We start from the raw sequence: 25,290 nt of genomic DNA on the forward strand, positions 1-25,290 counted from the left end.
ACCTGTTCAACAAAAATGCTGTTCATCAAAAAACTTTGACCAAATAATTAAGTCTTGTCCAAAATTTTACTTACAATCGAACATTTCAATGATCAAGCAGAGAACTAAAAACGCAGGAAGCTACCAACCAATTTACAACTATTGGTACATACACTTTAACAGCAATAAATTGCGTGTTTATTGGGCTGGTAGTCCACATCATATCATGGTTAAGTCTGGGTGTGATTTGAAAAACGATCACTTTTTTTCTGACTTTTTTTTTCAAAATTCTTTAGAAACGACTGCTAAAACACAAGGGCTGTTGAACTGGAGTAAGATTTTTTTTTTTTTTTTAAGACACTGTAGTTGGTAACAACTCATTCAGTAGCACTTGTTGAAAAGCAGGCTAAATCTTAAGAAAGGGCATTGGAACTTTTGATTTCCTATTGAATTTCCTATTGAATTTGATTTCCTTTTGAAAGTTTATTTGATAACTCTTCCCATAAAAACCTTATATCCTAATAGTGGGCAACTTGCATAGCTTACAGCCATTGCCCTAGGTGCTGGAAGGGGGGTTTTCAAACTTAAAGGCATGATTATTTGACCAATGGATCATTGTGAAAAAAATGGCTGTTGTATTTCAAAATTTTGATTGAATGTGTTTGAAGAGAAACAGTGTGGCGGGTGACTTTTAAAAAAGGTAATAGAACTTTTAGTTTGCAATTGGATGAGCCCTCTAAGTTTAGACAACCATGCCTCCCATGTGAAGTGCCTTTGGAAAAAATAAATAAACAAGTATTAATACATTGAACTTTTTTGGCTCTTCACTATATGTAATGCTATAGGATTGCCTCTGATTTAAATGGCTGAGCAGAACTTTCAATTTCCCTTCTAATAAACATCTAGAATTAACCAGGGGAATTATCTGTGGGTATTCTCTGCAGGGGGTAAACGCCAGATCCCCTCAAGGTCAACTCACCAAACCCAGGTTAAGAAGCACTGCATTAGGGTAACAGGGAATGTAGTGAAGAAAAATTCTCTGTACACATGATTTTAGCTGATCATTTGGAGTTGAAAGGTTGTGCATAAAAATTATCCTAGAACTTGCAATACCTCACCAAGGCTAAGAAAGGCCAAATATCATATTGACTGGAAAACTCAACTCAATATTCCAGTTTGCAGGAAATGCTCATTACTTGTAAAAAAAAAAAAATCGTGTCTCTGTGAACTCGCCAGAAATCCATGGTCGGAAATTGTTTTTTTTACATCTCTGGTCCTGTACAAAAGGATATTAACCCTGAAGAATATACAGGGAATGCTCTCTTCTTCCTGGAGGCCTGGAAGCTTTCATGCAAATTTTTAAAAGGTTGCATGGAAAAGAGGATTTACTACAAATTTTAGTAAGAAATCAGACTTATTATTATTATTAAGGTAAAGGTGGACCCTCTATGCCTGGATTTAGGCTCAGGCGTTCAAGGCCAATTGCCTTCACAAACCAAGAACTGCTCCATTTGTGTTTGGGGGGAGGGGGAGGCAATGATGGATTTCGCCTCTTCACCTTACCATATATCATGCCAACTGTTCAACTTCGCCTTCCTTCACTATATTATCCAGCTTGACAATAACTCTGTGAAATATCTCAAGCCAGTGTCTAATCTTAGCTGGACATTCTCTGTCAGATGCCTTCTTGTTTCCGCAGTTGCCATCTCGCACTTTTGGTATAGGGTGAATTCAGCCCACCCTATTTAGAAATGATGTTTCCCAAAGTTTTTTTTATGGCTTCTGCTTCTATATACATTCGTGAAGTGGGATGAGAAATGGGATGAAAGGCTCTGGACCATCGTATCTTAACAGGGTCCAAGTCTTTGCTGCTTCATTTGTCATTTCCTTACCCTCTATTCCTGAGTGCCCTGGGATCCACATCAGAGTAATTTGGTTTGCTTTGGATGCCAAGCTATTCAAGGCTTCATAGCATTCCAATTCTCTCTTTTGCTGCATGCTTGATTGTCAGTTAAGACTTATATACTTCGTCTTATGCTTCCTTTTTATGACAGTCTTCCTGTTGCCTGTTCTGTTCCAACATTTCAACCTGAAAAACTGTAACGAATTCTCCCAGGTGATAACTAATTATCTCTTTGTCCGCATTGGGAGTATTTGGACATTTTACTACTCTGGTCTCCGATTATCCACCAAACCAAGAACCATCATTATAAAGGCTATCGTGTTTCTTTGACAGAGCAGCTGTATTTCCTGCTCCACTTCCTTCCAATCTTTTATGAGGATCGGGAATTGCCTCTCTGGTTTTACTGTTGGGATAAATTTATCATTAGGCACATGCAGCTCCCTGTACTGCAGCAATGAGTTACATAAGTCAGCACAACCTTTACTTTTCCCATTTTATATCTATTGTGTTATAGTCCAATTTGACAGTGATTTTTGACAATTTGACAGTGATTTTTATTGCTTCTTCCTCTATAAAATTTTCTATTGGTTGAAGTCCCAAGATTAGCTCCATTGATGCTGTAGCGGTTCCATGATATGCTGATTTAATCATTAGGTATGTTAGCCTTTGCACCCTCATTAAGGGGGTTATATGGCTTGCAATTCGAGTGGAATTGACCCAAGCCACTATTCCATATGACAAAATCAGTCTGATTTACCATGTTTTATAAATATATGATTTTATTAGGAGCCGCCTCAGCTCTTTCCTCTTATTAAATAAAAAAAAGTTTTTTTAGCCGAAAGTAAGGAGCGACATTAAAACTTAAAACAAACAGAAATTATTCCGTGTATGAAAGGGCTGTCCCCTCCTCAATGCCCTGCTCTTTACGCTAAAGTGTGACTCTTTAACAAACTCTACTTTTTAAAACAATAAAAAAAAATTAGCGCAAAGAGCGGGGCGTTGAGGAGGGGACGGCCCCTTTCATATGCGGAATAATTTCTCTTCATTTTAAGTTTTATTGTCGCTCCTTACTTTCTGTTAAAAACAACTTGTTTTTTTTCTGTATATTTTTCAATTCATGCAGGTTTTGAAGATTGCTCACCATACATGAATAAACAAAACGAAATTTGCATATTAATTTTACTGTTTTTTAACTAATAATAACCTTGTAATAACATAAGTTTGATTTTTGTTCCAGTTATTTAAGAATGACTCCTGAATCACAAAGGTTGTTTAATTAGAATAATAACCTCTTTTAAAAGTGAAAAAAAAAGAGTAGCGTAAGAGCAAGTTATTGAGGAGAGGAAACCCCCTATCGTATAGGCCTACGTAACATTTTCTTTTCGTTTTAAGTTTTAATGTTGCTCCTTACTTTCAGTTGAAAAAAACTTGATTTTTTTATATTTAATTTCTGATTGTTTTTTTTAAATAATGCTGGGAAATCCGGCGCCCCTTCATGGAAAATTCTCTTCACCTGTGAAAAATTCCTCCATGAAAAAGATCCTCCTCTCGGGCCCTCCATAAAAAATCTCCCCCCCCCCGAAAATGTCCGTATACTTCCCCCATCCCAATAACTGCATGTAAACAATGGGCAAAGTTCACACTTTGCAGCCCTTCCCCCCGGGGACTATGGGGGATTAAGTCATCCTCAAATATATAGTTATTAGATTTTTCGACTATGCTGAACAAAATGGCTATCTCAAAATTTTGATTGGGTAATTTTGGGAAAAAATGAGCATGGGATGGGGCTTAGTTACCCTCCAGTTTTTTGCGGTCACTTAAAAAGTGCACTAGAACTTTTAATTTATGTTCGAATAAGCCCTCCCGCGATATTATTGGACCGCTGGGTTGATACAATCACCCCTCGGAGGAAAAAAAACAACAACAAAAAAAAACGAAAAAACCAAATAAACATGCATCTGTGATTTTTCTTCTGGCAAAAAATACAAAATTCCACATTTTTGCAGATAGGAGCTCAGAACCTCTAAAGTAAGGTTCTCTGATACGCTGAATCTCATGGTTTGATTTTTATTAAGATTTTATGAATTTTAGGGGGTGTTTCCCCTTTTTCTAAAATAAGCCAAATATTCTCAGGCTCGTAACTTTTGATGGGTAAGACTAAACTTGATGATGCTTATATATTTGAAATCAGCATAAAAATCCGATTCTTTTGATGTATCTATTGGTATCATTGTTTTTTTAGAGTTTGTTTTTGGAATTTGTAGATTTAAAAAAATTTTAATTTTTTTTAGAGTTTCGGTTACTATTGAGCTGGGTCGCTCCTTACTTACAGTTTGTTTCCACGAACTGTTTGATTCATTGATGCTGAATTAGGGAAGCTTTAGCTTTCTGTGCTTTTTCAAAACAGTGAATTTTCCGGTTCATTTGGTGATCAATTATCACCCCTAGGTACTTCAACTTTTTTTTTTCATGAATAACAGATAATCATCCGGGTTGCAGCAGTAGCTAGCATCCTAGTAAGAGACGATCACGTCCAATGTTAAGAAATATAATAACCCATAACTCATAAAAATAGAGTCAGATCAAAATAAAAAGTACACCCTTAGAACCGCCTTGTCCAAATCCCCTATATAGGAAACTTTCTGTCCTTTGGCTTTAACAGCAAGGGAAGCACATTGGCTTGAAAATCAAGAAAAGTGGCAGCTAAAAATGCTACAGCATTTTGCCTAAACGGCATCTTTTTTTTTTCTTTTCCACAGATAGCTTGGCACTGGAGCATTGTGGAGAGCTGTATGATGACTCATTTTAAAGGAAATTGCTAGATCTAGTGCCATTTGTAATTAAAAATAAATTATTTTCAAAATAGAATCAATTTTTCCCCTTAAAACTGTATTTTGCTGGCCAATCTTAATAAATGCCAACTGTCATAACCACTAGCATGCTTACCATTGTACCATCGGAAACTTATGAAAAATTACATTAAAAGACGATCATTGGAATAACAAACCGTAGTATACATTGAACTTAGTTAGCTACTTTATTGTTTAAGGTTCGTCTCTTACTATTTAAAAGGAGAAAATGCCGTAGGCTTTTTTCTGTTTGTAAGCATATATTTTTAAAGCAAAGGAAACTAGCCATTATCTTCTTTTTGATGAATAGTATTACTTCACTCTTTTGAGGAGCTAGACGTAGTTTATATTTCTGTGACCATACTTGGGTTTTATCCAGCATATGTTTTCCCAATTCAAATAGAGTCCTTACATGTTTTCCTCTCAATTGGAGTACTAGATCATCCGCGCATGCTTGGCTATATCCGGATTGCTGTTTTAGTAAATTCAACAAACTATTCATTTCCAGGTTCCACATACATCGGGAATTTAGCCCCCCCCCCCCTTCCCAATACGGACGTCCTTTCAGAACAGTTTTTTATTTCTTGATTGCCTTTAGCTCTATGACTACCTGTTGATTCCTGAGCATATTCTAATTCTATATCTTAATTGATTCATCTAGTCTTACTTCCTTTGGACCTGTCTTTAAACACTAAATTTCTTCATCCTTTTGTACGAACTGCACTTAATTTATTCTTTGTTACCAATTGCAGGATCTACTCTGTACAGTGTATAACAAATGATTATACATTTTAAAAGTGGGTTGTCCATGGGAATTAGATTGAATGACCCTCCCCCCATAAAAAATTGAAAATTCACGACTTGACAATGTACTTTTATGGCTCTTTACCACCCTCCTCTCCCTTCCTTGGTAAAATCCCTACACCCTCTCTCTCCTTTCCTCCAGGAGTTGGACAAATGTGTACTATTTTAAATTAGGTTTCATTCCTTCCCGAGTTAGGTATAATGTTACATTAAAAGCCCTTTATCTCTTCCTCCCTCATTTATCTCTTTCTTTTTACGGTACCTAAAGTCTCATATATTTTGTTATTTTTAGTATCCCGGCTGTACATGTTTTGGCTGGAAAAATCCCAATGCTGGTGGTAATGTTTCCCAGCAGTCGGTTTGCTCTCAAGACTCATGCAGAGGCTGTAAACACCCTTTTGGTATGTTTTTTTTTTATTTATATATATTCATGTGTGATGCTGTTTTAGGTCATATTTTACCAAATATATAAAAGTTATTTCAACATTTGCTATTACATATGGATTTTCTGGCTTTCTAAACATAGTTTACATTTGGTAATATAAATTATGGATTATAGGAGGGGAAATACCAAAGTTTTGCTGTTGCTTCTAAATGAAAGAAGATTTCAACCTAATTTTGAACCAAGTATACCTACACCCTGACAATTTGTGTTTTTCTGTTGAAATCATCCTGCATTTCCCCAGTAATGTAAATCAATCTCTATGATTAAACAAACAATACCCTTGTTTAAATTAATGTTTTGCAACCTAAATGTTTAACTTGTATTTGATTCAATAGCCACATCACAGCAGTGTCAACTATAGGCTACATATTTGGCTCTTTCATGTTCTAATGCTGGAAGTACGGGATTTTGAATGGAGAATTCTCAGCTAGGGCTGTTGAAAAGATGTATGTGAAAACTGTCTCACTTATAGGTCATTAGTGGAAGTTGTGATTTTTGTGTGCTCCAAGTTTTGCCATAACTTGTCTCTTGCATCCTCTATCATATTGTGAAGCTTCCTCGATGTTTAGACAATCAGTTCAAAAAGACGGAAATAGGATTTTTCTAGATTCATTTCAAAACGCAGGTCAAATAGACTGATAGGGGACTTGGTAACCCAGTAACTCTTTATCAGCTTCACTTTTACAAAAACAAAAACTTACTAATTAGGCTTATGAAAATGACACTGATCAAGAAAAATATAATATACTCTGATTTACTGAAAAGAACATAAGTATAGAAGATGTTGATCTTTGATTCTTTCAGATTAAATGGACATTCATTTTAATTTGTTGCAAGTGTTTGTGTGTTACAAATGTTTTTATGATAGTTGAAGATAGTTGGGAAACTTCAATAGAAAACAAATACAAATGCAGGTTTTTTTTATGTAGAAAAATGTGCAAGGAAAGATATGTTTTAGCTGGTATTGGGAGCTTGGTTGACAACTCGGGATTATGAATGCTCAAAAACAATTAATAGCTAAGTATGTTGCAAATTGCTTAACCGAGAGAAAGATGGGACAGGTACGTAGACAAGCAAGTATATGTGATTATATTCAGATAGTCTCTAGTGAAAAAAAAAATTGTGGAAAGCATTTTTCTTTGGTGCCTCTAGGATTGGCTACCCTTTCAATGTGACTCTGGTTTGAGAGTTCTTACATGTGAAAATTATCCTGTAATAAATTGAAATTTTTCTCCCTTGCTGGCAACTAGAAACCAGTTTCGCCTTCTGATTGCATGTCGTCTTTTTGTCTCTTTCCCCACGTTTCAAGGTGGGGAAAAATTCTACATAGAAAGAGTGCTTTTTATATTAATTTCAAATGTACCAACTGAATTAATTTTTTGCAAGAACAGCAAAATTTTTAGCTTAAAAAAGCCACTTAATTGTTGAAAAAGGGGAAAGGGTGAAGGTTAATCTATCTCTCTTATCCAGAAAAGGGTGGTCAGTGGCGTTGGTTTATTTGTCACTGTTAGAGAGTCCGTGAAATTGGAAGTTCTAGTGTGTTCTTCATTGTAAAAGACTACGCGCCTCAACAAGGTACCAATTTGTGCCATAAAGCAACAATTTTTCTCCTAATAGGGCTAATACTATATCACGTGAAAATTCTGATGTAACCAATTGGCTTAGAACAATTGAAAATTCAGTATTACAGCCTCCCAGTTTCAGAGGACATACTGCTTCGTCCCTAAAAACATATTTATTCAGTATATACTAGTCGAAGGATTATCATATACTGTTTATCCAATAACACGTTTATAATGTTATTGATAGATCTTTTTGTTTGGTGGGAATACCTAAAATCTGGAAAATGCATTTTTAGGCTCAAACTCTCAGACTTCCCATTAAAGGCTCTTCAGCCAAAATTGGAGATGTATATAGAATTTTTATCTTTTTTCATTTGGAGAGGTACATTTAGACTAAACACACAATATGGTTGCTGAGGAGGTTGAAATTTTCCTCTTATTGCGGAAACTGTAGTTTTTAACAGGGAACATTAGCTATAAATATCAAAGCATTGCGATAAAAATTGAGCGTAAAGAGCAGGGGGTTGATTTGATGAATAGCCTCCCATATTTAAGAAAATTATATTTTAATTAGTAAAGCAAGTACACCTAAATGAGAACCGATCACCAGAGCTTTGCTGCACAAGATTTAACATTTAATATAAATAGGGGACCTGGAAATAACCCTCTTATTTCTGATTACCATGAACTTGGTAGTAAAAACAAACTTAAACTAAATTTAATGTTCGTTTTCTTGTGAAAATAAAGAGCTCTGTTAAACTCGGAAAGAAAAGAAATTACCTGATATCCTTCCAATTTCTGCTTTTTATGCTACTTTCTATCTTCTTGCTTCCAAAATGAATGCTCTAACACAGTAGATTTGGGATAAAAAGTAAAAGGAAAAAAAGGTTCACTATGCTTTGAGACTGAAAGAGCTAATTTACCTGCATTTGCATTAATCGATGCAAATTTAAGTACGGCTTTTTTAAAGGCAATCGGAAGATAAAATAATTGCGATTTCCTTAACATAACAGTAAACATAACAGTATATATATATATATATATATGCAATATATATATATATATATATATATATATATATATATATATATATATATATATATATATATTGCACTCCTCTATATAAAGGATTATTTCGGTTCTTTGCAGGTTTTAGTCATGCTCTTTACCTTCATGTGAACAAACTTGTTTTTTTCTGAATTTTCTTCTGTTTTCTGAGATGCAACTGGTCCCCATGTAAATTCATTATAAGTTCGTTCTAGCTAATCACACTAGTCACCTCGAAGAGCTTGGGGAAAAGCAATTGGATGAAGCATTAAGCATGGCAATTGATGTTGAAAATTTGTTTTTGTGTGCCAGTAAAGATGATGATCCAGACAAGAAGCAAGTCTTTTTTCTCCTTTTGAAAGTAAGATGTCGTCTTATAGTAATAAGGAAGACAAAGTGTGTATGTTATAAAAGACCAGCTTAAATAGCTTTGATCTAGTTTTACTATACAACGTATTCTTCTAGGAAGGAAAGCAAATTCGAATTGTTGCAAAAATGGCATATGATCTATAGGTATTTTGTGGGGAGGACCTTTCTAAATCCCGGCTTGTACAGATCACATTAAAAAATGGAATTTCAAAACAGAAACTTGGAATAAATTCATGACATTAGACCTTTGTTTGTGTTTGCGATAGTTAATGTTCGTTGAATTTTAATGAGCAATGCGTTGCTATTCTCTTTCATTTAGAAGTTGTTATTTTCTTTTCACTATTTTTTATGTTTTGTTGTTTATTTGAATAACATTCTCTTCCTAAAAAAATATTTGGGTTTTGCTTTCATTCACATGAAGTGACGTCCTTTAATAAAGAAGGTCTATTGTTTACTGATCTAGGAAAGATTTTATTCAAATATGTACGCTTAAATGCTAGTTTCCGTACAATAAACATTCCTATGCATGACTAGCACCATGCTTTATTTACAACTCTGTATATTCAATACCTGATGGATCACCCTGAATTTTATACCTGCATTATATTTAATAAGTCCATTGTTTGCAACATCAATTTTTTGGGGGCTTGACAGGTCTGTGTAAATTCATCAATCCCTCTCTCCTCCCTTCCGAAACTAGTAAAATACAAAAAAAATGATTATGTGTGGTTTTAGCAATTTTTTCTCTTAGTCATAGGGGCCAGGCATTTCCTAAATGTCCATTACCCCTTCCCCTAAAAAATTCTTTGATTTTCCTCATTACGGCACAAAAAATTATAAATTTCTCACTTTAGAAGCCAATCGACTTTAATTCAATATTGTTTGTTTTTCTGTCAAACATACCTTGTTTCTCATTCTGGCTGGGCTTTTATAAGTGAATCCAAGGGTGATTGTATGCAAATGAACAAATATGATCAGTTTAACCTTTAACATCTCGCAATGCTTTGGGAACACAAAAGAGTTAGTAAAAGTTATGTTTTGTTTAGTCATTCGTCCATTCAATTGTTTCTCGTCAATGGTCAAGGAAGAAACAGGTCGAAGCAAAAAGATTGACGGTAAAAATCCAGAAAAAATATTGATATTTTTTTTCAAATGTTTCTTGATTTGGAATTAAATAAAAAAAAGCACGTTTTTTCCACTGAAAATAAGGAGCAGCATTAAAACGAACATAAATTATTCCGCATAAGAGAGGGGCTGACCCTTCCCCAACCCTTGCTCGTAAACTAAAGTTTTTTAGTGCTTTAAAAAAAAGCTTCTTGTTCAAATTAATCGGCCCTTATGTTTCAGGAGTTGTTAAAGGATTGGGCCAAAAAATCAAACTTTTGCTTAAAGAGCGACGGCTGAGGAAGGGACAGCCTCTATTGTATATAGAATAATTTCTGCTTGTCTTAAGTTTTAAAGTTGCTCCTTATTTTCAGTTTAAACTTTTTTAGCAGTTGAAACATAAGAAAATGTTTTTCTTATTTGATTTCAGATTGTTTTTCGACTAATGCCGGGAAATCTGCTTCCCCTCTTCGAGAAAAATTTTCCCGGGAAAATCTTCCCATGACAAATTCCCTCCATAGAAAATTTACCCCTGCTTAAATCCCCCCCCCCATATTTATGCTTAGGCAATGATCAATCCGATTTTATCTATTATTGACATTTTTTTTAGTCTAATAACAAATTGGGATTTTTTTTCCCAGAAAAATGATCACAGATGTGTGTTTATTTATTTATTACTATTATTTTTTCTTATTGGTAATCGTATCGAACCGATGGTTCTAGGAGATCACAAGAGGGTTATTTGAACGGAAATTAAAAATTATAGCGCCCTTTCAAAGTGACTATAAGATTGTGCCACTGGAAGTGGCGTTTTCTTCCATTTTGTGGCATCAAACTACGATTTCACCCCAGGAAGGACCAAGTTGTTGTCGATTATAAATTTTGTGATAGCCACTCGACTTAAAACTATTAAAATATGATATATTGAGCTTTCCTGTCACGGATGAAGTAATGCCACACGGTTGCGTATTCGTTCCTGGAAAGTCACATAGTCCATAAAAGTAAAGGTACTTTAGGCGGGTCAATTTTAAATTTGCCTGGTTCTGACTTAGAGTTTGACTCCTTGCAGTTAAGTTGAATTAGAACAAAGAAAAAAAAGGCCCCTTAAAGGTATGTCAGACGGGAAAGCCTTCTGATATACGCCTAGTGGACGCGTTCTCGATCGCAAGGGATGAATTGGTATCATGTCCTATAGTTCTCAGCAATCGTGTCACGTATGAGGGGGGAGGGGATTCCTACCCTAATGTTTTCAGCCAATTGGATAAAAAATTTCAATTGGTAAAATTTTACTGTTATGTTAAGTTGATAAGTACCGGCTGATGGAAATATATAACACAAAATCAATGAAAGAATATCAGTTTCAGTGGGTAAAGAACAAAAGGAAGTAATTTTAAAAGCAATTTCAGCTGAATTAGTTGGTAAAAACAACCAGCCAGTCGGTAAAATCCATCCCCCTCCCCCAAAAAAAAATTGGCTAGTGACGACTCTGGTCGGTACCAGACCAACTTCGCAAGAAGCTATTACTCGTACTTCTAAGTCCCAGCCTGATATCTTAGTGAAGTGTCATCGTATGGTAAATTTTCTAAAGTTGCCACTAATTTCATATCTTAAATTATCTTTTACAAGCTTTTATCTTACCTGCTATGATAACTCAACCCCCTAAAACCAGAAAATATAATTAAAATAAATAGAAATGTAAAAATAAATACTATAAGATATTTTACACTATACACTCTGCCTATATTTTGAAATATTGGTTGAATATTCCATAATTTCTTCTTTTTTCGTTATTATTTGAAAAAAACTACGTTTTCTGAAAAGTTAAAGAGGCTGACTTACAAGGTCGAACCTTAAAACGTACCGGGATTAGGAGGCACAGTTTGGGGGCTGCCGCCCCCCAAACTCCCCACTTTCGCAGCCTTTAAATAAAAAAAAAAGTTTTTTAAACTGAAAGTAAGGAGCGACATTAAATCTTAAAACGAACAGAAATTATTCCGTATATGAAAGAGGCTGTGCCCTCCTCAACGCCTCGCTCTTTACGCTAAAGTTTTTATTGTTTAAAAAAAGAGTTGTGAGAAAGTCAAACTTTAGCGTAAAGAGCGAGGCGTTGAGGAGGGCACAGCCTCTTTCATATACGGAATAATTTCTGTTCGTTTTAAGATTTAATGTCGCTCCTTACTTTCAGTCTAAAAACTTTTTTTTATTTAAAGGCTGCGAAAGCGGGGAGTTTGGGGGGCGGCAGCCCCCCAACTGTGCCTCCTAATCCCTGTACGTTTTAAGGTTCGACCTTGTAACTCAGCCTCTTTAACTCTTTAGAAAACGTAGTTTTTTTCAAATAATTTCTGCACGTTTTTGTACAGTTTATTACTGATTATTGCTTGACTAGCAGTTAGATGATTGTGTATTATTCTTTTCTTTCTCGACAGGGTCTTTTAAGGGTCGACCTTGTAACTCAGCCTCTTTAACTCTTTAGAAAACATAATTTTTTTCAAATAATTTAAAAAAGAAACTGAGTTTTTTTTTTAATTTAAATTCAGTATATAAAAAATTTTACCTTACGGTGAATCGAACCCGAGCTTTCCGCCTGACAGCCAGGACTCTCATCGCTACACTAAAGAGACATAATTGAAAATTTTTTTTTAGTAACGTGTTGAATCTTTTTGACGCAAGCAAAACTTGATATTTGGTTTTTGGAAAACAGGGAAGGAGTGATCAGATTGAGCTGAAATTTCTAGTATGAGCTCCCAGGCCCCGGGAAAGCTTATCCTCTAAATTTTAGCCTGATCAGACAACGTTAAAGGGGGGTTGTGGTGGAAAAAATTAACATGGGCTAATATAGAAAAACAAGGTTTTTCGTAACTGTAAATTCGGGAGATAATTTTTTCGGTCTGAAAATATCAAAAGGCCCTAACAGGTCGATTTCTGCTTCGAATGAGTCCTCATTCAACCGGATCCGTTGCCAACTGTGGCCTGTAGGCGTGGCTAAGAAAAAAAATATATGAATTTTAAGTGGCTATATTTGGTTTTTTGAAAACAGGGAAGGAGTGATCGGATTGAGCTGAAATTTCGAGGATAAGCTCCCGGGCCCTAGGAAAGCTTAACCTTTAAATTTCAGCCCAATCGGACAACGTTACAGGGGGGCTGTGGTGGGAGGGTCCAAACTTCCGGCCCAGTTTACCCCATGAAGATACAGTCGGAGGAGGAAGAAATTTCGCAAGTTTCTTAGTTTGAGCTTGGGCTACAAAATGCGATTACCGCCGTCTCTCTGCGACCTCTAGGACCTGAAATCGCTTAACATTGTGGTGGGTCGCCTCTTTATAGAGGCACAAGTGTGCCTCCTTGATTTTTGTTTGCCATACTTTCTCTTTGGCTGCTCAATTTAGTATTTTTGTCATGTGGAATAAGTGGAATTGGCTTCTAAAATGTAGACAATTTCGCTTCTTTTTAGAATCGAAATTTGTAGCCATGGGTGCCCATAAGCTGAATTGCAGGGAGGGGGGACAAACCTGGTCTAATTGGCACTTTTAATGCTATATAATAGAAATCTCAGAACAAAACTATAAAACTAAGGCAGCATCATTCAGCCAGGGGGGGTCCCCCTTATGGGTGCACATGTTTGTAGCTGGTCTGTATGGATTGTGCTTGAATTATTAGACCACTCTAGTATGTCAAAAGTCTTCAAAAATTTGATGTTCAACTATAGATGAATCGGGAAATCGCTATTTTTGGCGTAACATGTGTAATTAAAATGATATTACCGCAAAACTGAGGAAACATCACATAATCACGCAATATGAGGCATTTCCGTATCAAACATAGGGTATTTATGTTAAGAAAAATATTCTGAAGCCAAATTAGCTATTGGATATTTTCTTAAATAAACCAAAAAACCATTTTTCCGGAACTTTTGTTTTGGAATTCCGCTAAATCTCTTTTTTGGTACTATCTCCTCTTTTCGTTCTTAAACTTGTGGTAATTCCAAGACTTAGCAAACTGGTCTAACGATGTAACTTAGAATCTTAATTTAACTTTTATTTTATAGCTATTGAGGAAAGCAGTGTCTCAGCTTACCAAGCCAGTGATTGATCTGGGACCATTAGGAACTCCGCCTTTTGAAAGGCCCACTATTTCCAAAGTAATAACCAACTTGGTCTTGTATCGATACAGTAATACCAGTCCTCAGGTAAGCACTTTTTTCAGTTCCTTCTATTTATATTTCTTCTTCTCTTTCTGAACTTTTTTCCTTCATTAATCTGGCACTGACAAAGATATTTATGCATTACAAACGAAAAAACAAGACTACTTTCTCCATTATATTCAACGTCTTGTGCAGAGCCACACTATTTACCAAGTTCAGGTAAATTTAAGTGGTGGGAATTTAGGAAAAACCAAATAGAGGAAACAAAAGGAAATAGGAGAAATACAGGAAAACCAAAATAGGGGGTCGATTTTTAAAGATAATAATTCTATTTGATTTAAAGTACATGGGATTTGTGTCAGGATTATGTTTGCGCCACTAAGAGTAATCTTCATACGAAAATTAAAGTCATATAAACAATAAATCCCCCCCCCCCCTTCGGTAAGAGGAGTTGTATTTGTAGATAAATGATACCGGTAATTTTAGCGCTTTCTCGAAACTCAATGGCTATTTCTTCTAGCTCCCCTCTTAAATAGTAAAAGATATTTACTTCTGTTGCTGCATAGGTCTTTTTTTTTTTAGGATAAATCAAAATTGAAAAGGTTTATTTATGAATAATTGACTGAGTCTTGGAGTGTTGTCTATCGAAAAGAAGATGCCTAGGCAGCGGCGTTTTCAAACCTGACTAATCGATATGGTAGTGTTGATATATTGTGTATCCGGAAATTGTGAAATTACCCTTCATTTGCTCTATTATTCGATTGTCTCTTCTTTCCTTCTTCTTTTATTTTCCAGCGATGCACATACGGCAACTAAAAGGAAAGACGTTTTAGAAAATTAGTGAATTTACTTTCTTAGAATCTAAAGGGAAAAAAATGTCGCAAGATGTGACGAGGAAACATAAAAATTTGGCAAGGGATGCATAAAAACAAGTTTGAGGTTTATAATCCCCGTTAAACACTTATTTTGCGACAAGTCTACGGCTGTACTTGGCACTAAAAGGACAAAGTACTCGTATCATTATATTATTTAGTTTCAAATCTGTCCTATGACCGAACCGCGATTAATGTATTGCTCAGACTTGTTCTTAGAAAATGATCTAAACATACTTAAGAATAGGAAATTTTTCCTTTTTCGTACATTTTGGACGTGTTTTCAACATATCTTTACATTTTAAAGGAAAAATACAAAGCTATTTGACTTGGTAGGTAGATAAAGCTAAGTCTTAGATATCAAATGACAGCAAAATTATCGTCTTATATTGAAAAGCTGTAACACTAAGACTACAAAAAAGTAAAATGTCAAGAACTTGCAACGTGAACATAAACCTTCAGGATTTGGAAGTTTGACCAATACAACAAGCCGAAAGCATTTAGTTGTAATAAATTACAAAATTACAGTGTGATATTTGGTAGTTGTATAATACCTCCTCTAACATCCCTCGGCGAGGCATAACTTTATTCATAATTGATTACGCAAGAGCTTACTAATTAAATGTATTTTGCGCTTACATGAATATTACTTGTGATTATCTCTAATTTTTTTTAGGATTGGAGGGATTTAGTTGACATAGCAAGAACTTTTGTCCACTATATAAATACCTGGAAGTTGGAGACGCCCTCGTCTAGACAGCAGCATATTCTTCCTATTGCTGAAGAAGATCCTGCATCCTACAAGTATGACTATGCGAGGTAAAAAATTGTGTTATTATATAGGGTTTTTTTATATTCGATTTTATTATTAGATCGTTTACTTATCAGTAAATATACCACAAAAGCAACTTCTACATAGTCCCCATTGTAAGGCTCCAGGCGAAGAAAAAATATGAAAAAAAAAACGAAAAACAAGATTGAGTCTCCCGTCTCAAAAATCCCCAAAATCACAAGCTAGGCAGGGGAGTAGCACATGATTCCAAATCAAATAATCAATATAACTCATGATCAAACAAACTTCTAAATTCAATCCAGAATTTATTAAAAGCTCTACATTCAACGTTTTTCCTTCGAAACACCGTATCTGGGGTCGGATTGTGGATGACGCTGTTTCTATGTGGAACAATGGAGAGACATCACTTAAGATCTTTAAGACGCATCTTAACACTCTAGATTCTAATATTCAGATCATGTTAGGACTGGAAAATGATCATTAACTGCCCTTTTTGGATGTTTCAATTCAAATAGTCCCTCAGCCATGAGTGTTCCATTTATGGATAACCTACTCATAATGATAGGTATTTGCAATTTTCTTCCAACCACCCTCCTTGTGCAAAAATAAAAGTACTAATGCCCTTGGTTCATTGGGTGCTAAGAGTGTGTTCTGAAGTTCATATTATCTTAGAACGGAATTGTCTCAAGTACATTTTATTTTTCAACGGGCATCCCGGTCAAAATGCAACAAAAGGTTATGGATAAAGGTATACAAAAGTCGCAAAAGATCTCTCTTTGGAGAGCGATAAGACATACTTCACTCTTTTACCATATATTCCAAACCTGAGCTACAAATTCGGAAGAACTTTGAATAAAAACATAACCCAAGTGTCACGTTTATAAATTTTAGTAAAATATATAGTTTTTTTTCAATAGCGGCAAAGATAAAATCAGCTCCATTCTGGGTAGTGGTGTTTGGATAATCCTCTTTTCTTGTGATTGTTTCTATATTGGAAGGACCTACTAACAGGTAGAAGAGAAGTTATCGGAACATGAATATTTAATCGACCAAGCCATTAAGTTACGCCAAAGGCCAAGATTGGCTCAACACATCTGTTACAACCCTGACCACTTCGTCTTGTTTGGTATCATCTGTGTTATTGCCCCCCGTTAAACGTATTTAAAAATATCCACCAAAAAGTCACCCTTAATAGAGATACTGGGGAAACCTGTGTCTACTCCATTTATTATGTTCTTATCATATCTGATTTTTCTCTAATTTTCACATCATCATATTTCGTAACCTAATAAAAATTCCGACTATACGAAACCTAGACAGAGATTAGCATTAAATAAAACGAATAGGAAATAAATTCTCAGTTTTTCATCAGCTGCTTCTTCACTGCTACTTAAGAAAGGACTTGATTTTTTTATTATTGCTTTTTTAAGATTTGTTTTTTATACTGTCCCCTAGAGCTTTATCTATGTTTTATTCTTCTTTTTGTGCTTAGGACAGCTGAGCAAAGGTCTGGGCTGAAATATTTGTATTTTTTCTTCTTTTTTTACTGGCTATGATGCTATGATTAACCTCGCTATCCTTCGGTGTCTCGTTTTGTTTTTGTTGAAACGGAGTTTTTGTGTTACGTCTGTAAAGTTTTTATTCTATACGCCAGTCCTTTACTGTCAATTTCTTTTCTCGTCTCTTCTTTTATTTTTATAGCTAGTCCAATAGTCCATCCACTAGTCCATCGATCAGAGCTATGGACGGGAGGGGACTGGGTTTGCTATATAATTTTTGTGGGGGGGGGGGGGAGCTAAAAACAAAGGCATGCCCATCACGTAAGCCATGTTCGGCTCTTGAAAGCTTTTATTATTTTCTTTGAAATATATATAAGAGATTTTATTTCTCCCCTACAGAATATAAACAAAAAAACTAAAGTACTAATTATAGCTAATGCTATTAAGGGCTCCTTGAAAATACCCTACGCATTACTGAAGATATCAGTATAAAATGTAGTGTAATATTACTATTGTATTATGGCTGTGGTTTTTGTGCCGGTATTTCCTATGGTAGAAGCCTAGAGATCTTACTGGAGAGATGGAAACATGTTATGAAAACAATTGTAACTTCATAATATGCAGAATAATCACAGTTAATACATTTTGCATGCAGCTAACCTTTATCTTCGCTTATTACAGTATTTTTCTAATATATTTATCATTTTTTTTAATAGCTTTTCTTCAGTTTTGAATCATCCCTGAAACAGAGCACTGTACAAAACTTGTTTGTAGAGTAAATTTATTGCAGTGGTGTTAACACAAAATTCATGAGAAAAGTCTATTTACTAAAGACAAATCTATGGAAAAAAAATTATAGATAGCGCTTTGTTTCAGAAAAACGGCCAGAATCGTCAGTTGACAGTGCTGCATTTCGCAGATTGTTCAACATTAAACAAAGGCTATTGCAAAAAGTCGATGAATTTCTTAGAAAGGGCTGAAAAACACTGAAATAAGTGAATATAAGTGTTGGATGCATGCAAAATGTGTTAAACTATGATTATTCTGCATATTATGAAGTAAGAATTGTGTTCTTACTTAATTTTACATTTTTGTTTATTTGAATTGTTTCTTCTGTATTTTTGGGGGGTTTAGTTATCATAACAGGGTAAGATAAAGGTTAAAGAAAATAATTTGAAGATATGGAATTAGTGGCAACTGCAGGATAGTTGCCCTTTAATGGAAGTGCACATGGATAATAGCAAGGGACTATGAAGAATGAGTAATTACTTCCCGTGTACTTGGTCTGGTACCAATCAGAGGTGTCATTTGCGAAAATGTTTGAGGGGGGGGGGGCAATTGATTTTACCCACTGGCTGATCATTTTTGGCAACCAACGGGAACGTGGCGAAGGGGAAAACCAAAGAAAACACTACGCTGAACATACCAGAAGGACCTTCTCAACGCGAATACGTCCATGCAACCCCATTGGGAAGACGTTATGGCAGCAGCCCATTTGAGGGACGACTGGCGTCTCTTCGTCGATGCCCGGGGTGTCTCCGGAGGCACAGTAGGATCTAAGGAAGGACGGATCATTTTTACCATCTGATTTGGGCGATATTGCTATCAGACTTACTTCGTTTTTGTTTTGTACCAACTGAGACTGATTTTTTTTCTTTTTGATTTTATGTCATATACTTCCATCAGCCCATTTGCAGTATATATATAAAAAAAAAAAAAAAAAAAAAAAATAGGAGAACCAAGAAAATTTGAAATGGACAGAGCTCCTTATTCCAAATAAGTAAGCAATAGTTTAAATAAAGAGAATTTTCAAAAATTCATCAAGCCCTGTCCACAAAAAAAATACTGGGTATCGTCCACTAGGCGTACACCAAATGTTTTTCCAGTCTCAAGTTTCTTTATCTAAATAAACTAGCCTACGTGATTTTTCAGGAGCGAATGGCGATTTCCTTTCCCGATCTTCTAGGACGATTGGTTCCATACGATCATCCCTGGGAAACAAAAAACCAATGGTATGATATTCATTAGGATCATTTTGGGGGCAATTTCCTCATTTTCTGAAAATCAGGCAAATTTTCTCAGACTCGCAACGTTTGACTTGTAACTTTAAATCTGATGAATTTTATTTATTCAGAATCAGCATAAAAATACCAATTCTTTTGATGTATTAATTTTTATCCAAATTAATTTTTTTTAGAATTTAGGTTACTATTGGTCCTAGTCGCTCTTTACAACGTTCACACTTTGTTACCACGAACTGTTTGATTCTACACTTTATATACTACATGAATTTGGGAATATATATAGAATGTTCCAGAATTTCTTCTTTTCTTCATTTTTTTTATTTGTCTTAATTTCCCTTTAGCTGCTGAATTTTACGTGGAGAGAATTTTTCAGGAGGAGATTATTGGGGTGGGGATTACTCAAGACTCAGTCTTCAGGCACAAATGTTTCAAAGCTAGCTATTATTCACATTCAAAAATAGCATATAAAAGCCAAATATAAATATAATGGCAAACGTATCATAGGCAGTGCAATAGCGCTGCCTAAGTAAAGAACGATGTTTGCACAATTAATGCTGAGGCTGGAACTGCTCATGCTATTTTAGTTTTTCCGATTGCTACGTAATGTCTATACACTTCAGCCTTTTTTAGGATTATTTTACTTAAATTTTCAGATGGCTCTGCTTCTGTTCCGTACCTAGCTACTGTGATTCTCTTCAGCGGCATGATGTTGCCAATACATTTGGCAAAAATTTCCTGAGAGCCATTTATCCTTCGGTTGCCAAACTGATTTATACTATGATCGAAGCCGAAAAAGCAAAAGGCCCTGAAGAAAGGAAAGCATCATTTATTGCAATGTTTCCTAAGTGAGTCTCTTGTTCGTTTCACTGTCTTGTAAAAAAGCTTTGAATTTTTTTGAAACTTTAGTTTTAACATATTAAGCTTAATTTGTAGAGCGCGTATTGAAAAGGAAAGAAAATAAACGATTTGGCTTAAAATGAAGTACAAAATATGACTTTTTTCTTTTTCTTGTTTTTCTATACCACTTCCAGCTCTTTTTTTTCATTTGGAGATGTATAAATGGAGAAAATCTTGTATCGTATATAGCACTTCAATTTAAATTAACTATTACACGGTGTGCTGATTTTGGCTTGGGATCCCTTTTCGAATGTTGTTTCCACAGCTTTTTAACGCCTTCCTCAGTTGAAGGAAAAAACCAATTTCACCTTATTATCAATCTTTTGAAAGATTCATACAAAAGAAAATCCGCTGAATGTTTCTCAATTAAGTTCCGTGTTCCTTTTCACTTTTTTTTTAATAAAGCATCTGCATTTGGGGAACATATTTTGGTGTTCAAGGCTTATTTTCTAGTCCTGACCATCCTTACGATAATGTCCAACTAGTATAGGGTGGCTCTAGTCACCTTTCGCGTAAATTAGAAAAAGGGGTTCCTCTGCTGAGTCAAAATATACAACTTTTATTTAAATTATGTTAGCACACTTATCATAACACTTTAATTCTGAGAACAGATAAAATACTAAAAAAAGGTCTCTAAAAACTGATTTTTGGAAATTCTTTACTTCTTAAGAAGATGGTCTAAACCACCTTCGTCTGAATCCTTGGAAATAGGACGACATAAACTTGCTATGGGGCTCAAACTGAAATGTTTACAATCCGACTTTAAGTTTGACGTTCTATCTCCCTATTAAGACAATTTGGCAGCTAAATATTATTCTTAACTGACTTGAAAAGTCAGTTTAGAGAGCAAAGAATAGCTCTCGAAAATTGCTCTCGAAAAATTATCATAGTTTCTTTGTACGGTATTTTGTTCTTCATTTTAACTACTGATTTTATTTCTTGACGTTTGCCATATATCTTATTGTGTTAATATTGAAATCACACTTGGTACTTTGGATTTTTGTTGTTTATGTTTTTGAGCCCATTAAGGTCATTTGGGATGAAATATTCCTCGTCTTGTCTTAAAATTTATTTTGATTTTCTAGCTTATGCCTAATATAGTATAGAACGGATCTATTTTAACTGTGTTTATTAAAATTTTAGAACTGGAAAAAATTTTGACCCAATTTTTTTTTTTTTTTTTTTTTTTTTTTTTTTTTTTTTTTAGCATTCTTTCTTCTTTAACTTCTTCTGTTTAACTACTGCTAATGATGACCATTCTAGTTTAACCAGGTTGCAGCAATAGTTGCTACCTAGTAAACAACGAACCACGGCCCATAGTAATCAAAAATTAAAAACTTGCTTTAATAAAACTGGCGAATGAGAAACAATAGCTATTTCTAGCTGATTCAGGAATGGTAGCTATTATCTAAATTAGTCTTAGTAGTAAAATGTTAAATTGAAAACACATCTATGAGAATTTTGAAAAATAGCCTTAAACCTTTCGTAAATTGTGTTGCACTGAAAAAAAGTACACCATTGGAATCACCAAAACTAAAAACCCTATAAGAGTCCCCTGGCTTGAATTACGAAGAAAATAACTTCACCGTGCGTGGGTAGCACTGACGTGTCCTTCTTTTTCTTATTCCCTCCTAGTAGGACACTGGAAAATCATAGATATTTAAGTGCTCATTTGAAAGGAATCTTGGCTAAAATTTCATGTCTTGTATTCCGTTTCATATGTTTTCAATGTTGTTTTTCCACATGATGATGTTTTGCAATTTTTATAGCTTCCTCTCTGACCTTGAAACAGAGCTGGGAGATCCTGATTCTCCTATATGGGATGAAGACTACAAACCTGCAAGCCCTCAGCAATCCAACCCAGTTCCAGCACCGGTTGAACGAAAAGCATTAGTTAAACGTGAAAGATCTGAAGATGCACCTATGAATCCAGAGCCAAAGAAAATGAAATTGGCAGATGATCTAAGTGAAGAAACAGTGTCTAATCTTATTGAAGTAGTTTCAGATCAGAAGAAAATGCTTGGACCTGAGGTATTCTCTTACTGACACGTTGTTTAAACAAGCCTAAAAGTTGATAGAAAATATGCGTTCATAGTCAAGGTCGCTTTGTACGAAATGTCATAAATAAAGAAAAAATACTTGCTTCCAGAGCAAATCTGCCAATTCGATATTTACTTTGTTGGATTAAAAAGGGGATTTATTATCCTATCTGATATTAATTTAAAAAACTAACTTTTTTTAAAGTGTGGGGGGGGGCTGGTTGCCCTCCTATCGCATCTGACTATTAGAAAAGGCAATGCGACTTGCATTTTCCAATCGAATGAACCCTTTTTCGAAGTTTCTATGATAATTCCTTCTATACCAAGTGCCATGGTATATATATAAAAAAAAAAACAAGAAAAAACTAAAAAAACTAATACATTGTGCCCACATCGCTCTTTACTTAGGCAGCGCAATTGCGCTGTCTCTAATCTTTGGACTGTTTTTTTTTAACAAATGGTATCCCAAAATTTCTATCAGATGCATTTCGGGAAAACATGACGTTTGGGAGGGGAGCTGTCATCAGATCATTTTGAATCTTAATAAGGGTTATAGAACTTCAGATTTCCAATCCAATGAGGCCCCTCTGAGGTTTATACGACCACCCTTTCTATAAAAAAAAAGCCTTATATGCCCCTATGGCATAACTTTAAACCCTTGCCCTGAGGGCTGTGGGGGGGTCGTTACCCTCAAAGACATAATTTCCGGACCTTTCAACTATGCTGAACAAAATGGCTACCTCAAACTGCTGATTGGACTTGTTTGGGGAAATGATGGGTGGGGTAGGGGGCTGGTTGCCCCCCAATCACTTTTGACTATTAAAAAAGGCACTAGCCCTTTCAATTTACAATCGAATGAGCCTCTGTCGAAGTTTCTACGACAATTCCTTCTATCCGAAGTGCCCTGATCTAAAAAAAAAAAAAAAAAAATAATAATACATTGTGCCCACATCGCTCTTTACTTAGGCAGCGCTATTTCGCTCCCTGTGATATTTGTTTGTTTTGAGTTATTAGTAGTAGTAATTTATTTTAAAAAAAGGAAAAAAAGAAGAAGAATACAACTAACAAACAAAATTGATCAATAGAACACCAAAAGCGTTGCTTGTGTGGGTGTGCTACTAACAAAGAAATAATAATAACAACAAATATATGGTATAATGAGTTGGTGGATAAAACCATGTACCGAGAAATAAAATATGAGTAAATACACTGAATAAAACTATATAATGTCATGATCCCGAAGCAACAATAACCCTAAAAATAAGATAAAACCAATTAATAACACAAACAAACAACCCAATAAATAAGATAAAAAAAAATCCAGAACATCATTGTAAATTGTATCGACATTGAATTTCAATCTGTTTCGAAGAAATACTTACAAAGTTTCTTCTTAAAATTCGTTTTTGTTCCTTTCTAATTGACATAGCTTTTTTTTATTGGGGAATTTGGCTTGTTATTTATATTTGGACAAAATATTTTAGCATATTCCATTATTAACTTTACAATAGAATATTGATAAATGGGAAGAAAGAATGTTATATAAATGTATTGAAAATCATTTTTCAAACAGTTCGTGGTGACGAACTGTAAGTAAGGAGCGACCCGGCTCAATGGTAACGTAACTCTAGAAAACGGTATTTTGATACAAATAGATGCATCAAAAGAATCAGATTTTTATGCTGATTTCAAATATATAAGTTTCATCAAGTTTAGTCTTAATCATCAAAAGTTACGCGCCTGAGAAAATTTGGCTGATTTTCTAAAAAAGGGGGAAAGACCCCCTAAATGTTATAGAACCTTAATGAAAATCACACCATCATATTCAGCGTATCAGAGAACCCTATTGTACCGGTTTCAAACTTCTATCTACAAAAATGTGGAATTTTGCATTTTTTGCCAGAAGAAAGATCACGGGTGTGTGTTTATTTGTTGGTTTTTTTGTTTTTTTTTGTTTTTTTTCCCAGGGGTGATCGTACCGACCCAGTGGTCCTAGAATATCGTGGGAGGGCTCATTGGAATGGAAATTAAAAGTTCTAGTGCCCTATTTAAGTGACCAAAAAAAATGGAGGGCAACTAGGCCCCCTCCCACACAATTTTTTCCCAAAGTCACCCGATCAAAATTTTGAGATAGCTATTTTGTTCAGCATGTTCGAAAATATTATAAGTATGTCTTTTAGGATGACTTAATCCCCCGAGTTCCCGTGGGGAGGGCTGAAAGTTATGAACTTTACCCAATATTAACATATAGTATTGATTATTGGGAAGTATACAGACGTTTTCAGGGGAGATTTTTCCTGGTAGTGGGGGGTGGGGTGGGGGGGGGGGTGAGTCGGAGGTTATGTGGGAGGATCTTTCCATGAAGGTAGTTTTCATGGGGGAGGGACATTGCTATGAAGGGGACGCCGGACTTCCCAGCATTATTTAAAATAAGATCAGAAATTAAATAAAAAAAAGTTTTTCAACTGCAACAGCAGCAACATCAAAACTTTAAACAAACAGAAAATATTACATATGTGATTGGGTTCACCCCCTAGTTAATACTTCGCTCTTTAAGCCAAAGATTTTTCAGTACTTTCACAAGAGCTATTTATTCTAATTAACGGCCTTTGTGATTAAGCGGTCATTTTTAAAGAATTGGAACGAAATTCGAACTTTAGCTTAAAGAGCAAGGTATTGACTAGGGGGCGAACACCCTAAATACGTATTAAAAATATATGAATATAGAAGTTCGTTACGTAAGTTAAGTCGTAAATAATTTCTGAGACCACACTGGCTAATCATGATAAACAAAAAATCGCGAAGAAAGGAAACGAGGACAATTAACAGCCAGTGAAAAAATTGAAAAATTATGCAAATATTTCGGTCAAGACCTCCGCTTGACCGTCCTCTGTGCAGAATAAAACTGATAAAAATATAAAACCAAACCTTAAAATAAAAACACCAAACTAAAATTGGACGACCCT

The 25,290-nt window shown here is 35.0% G+C and overlaps 1 protein-coding gene across 1 annotated transcript in view; it reads left to right on the forward strand.

Annotated features, from left to right (window-relative positions):
* The window catches only part of LOC148949441 (histone acetyltransferase KAT2A-like), a 181,380-nt gene that overhangs the window by 130,420 nt on the left and 25,670 nt on the right, over window positions 1-25,290 (forward strand). The window contains exons 5-10 of the mRNA XM_089093465.1: window positions 5,828-5,936; window positions 8,805-8,950; window positions 14,105-14,245; window positions 15,749-15,891; window positions 20,042-20,233; window positions 22,055-22,316. Coding sequence (XP_088949591.1) covers window positions 5,828-5,936; window positions 8,805-8,950; window positions 14,105-14,245; window positions 15,749-15,891; window positions 20,042-20,233; window positions 22,055-22,316 — 993 coding nt within the window. The remainder of the gene's footprint in view (window positions 1-5,827; window positions 5,937-8,804; window positions 8,951-14,104; window positions 14,246-15,748; window positions 15,892-20,041; window positions 20,234-22,054; window positions 22,317-25,290) is intronic.

Source organism: Artemia sp. Qi Xiang Cuo, chromosome 8 (assembly GCF_049724085.1).
Source record: "Artemia sp. Qi Xiang Cuo chromosome 8, ASM4972408v1, whole genome shotgun sequence".
Taxonomy (NCBI): Eukaryota; Metazoa; Arthropoda; class Branchiopoda; order Anostraca; family Artemiidae; genus Artemia; species Artemia sp. Qi Xiang Cuo.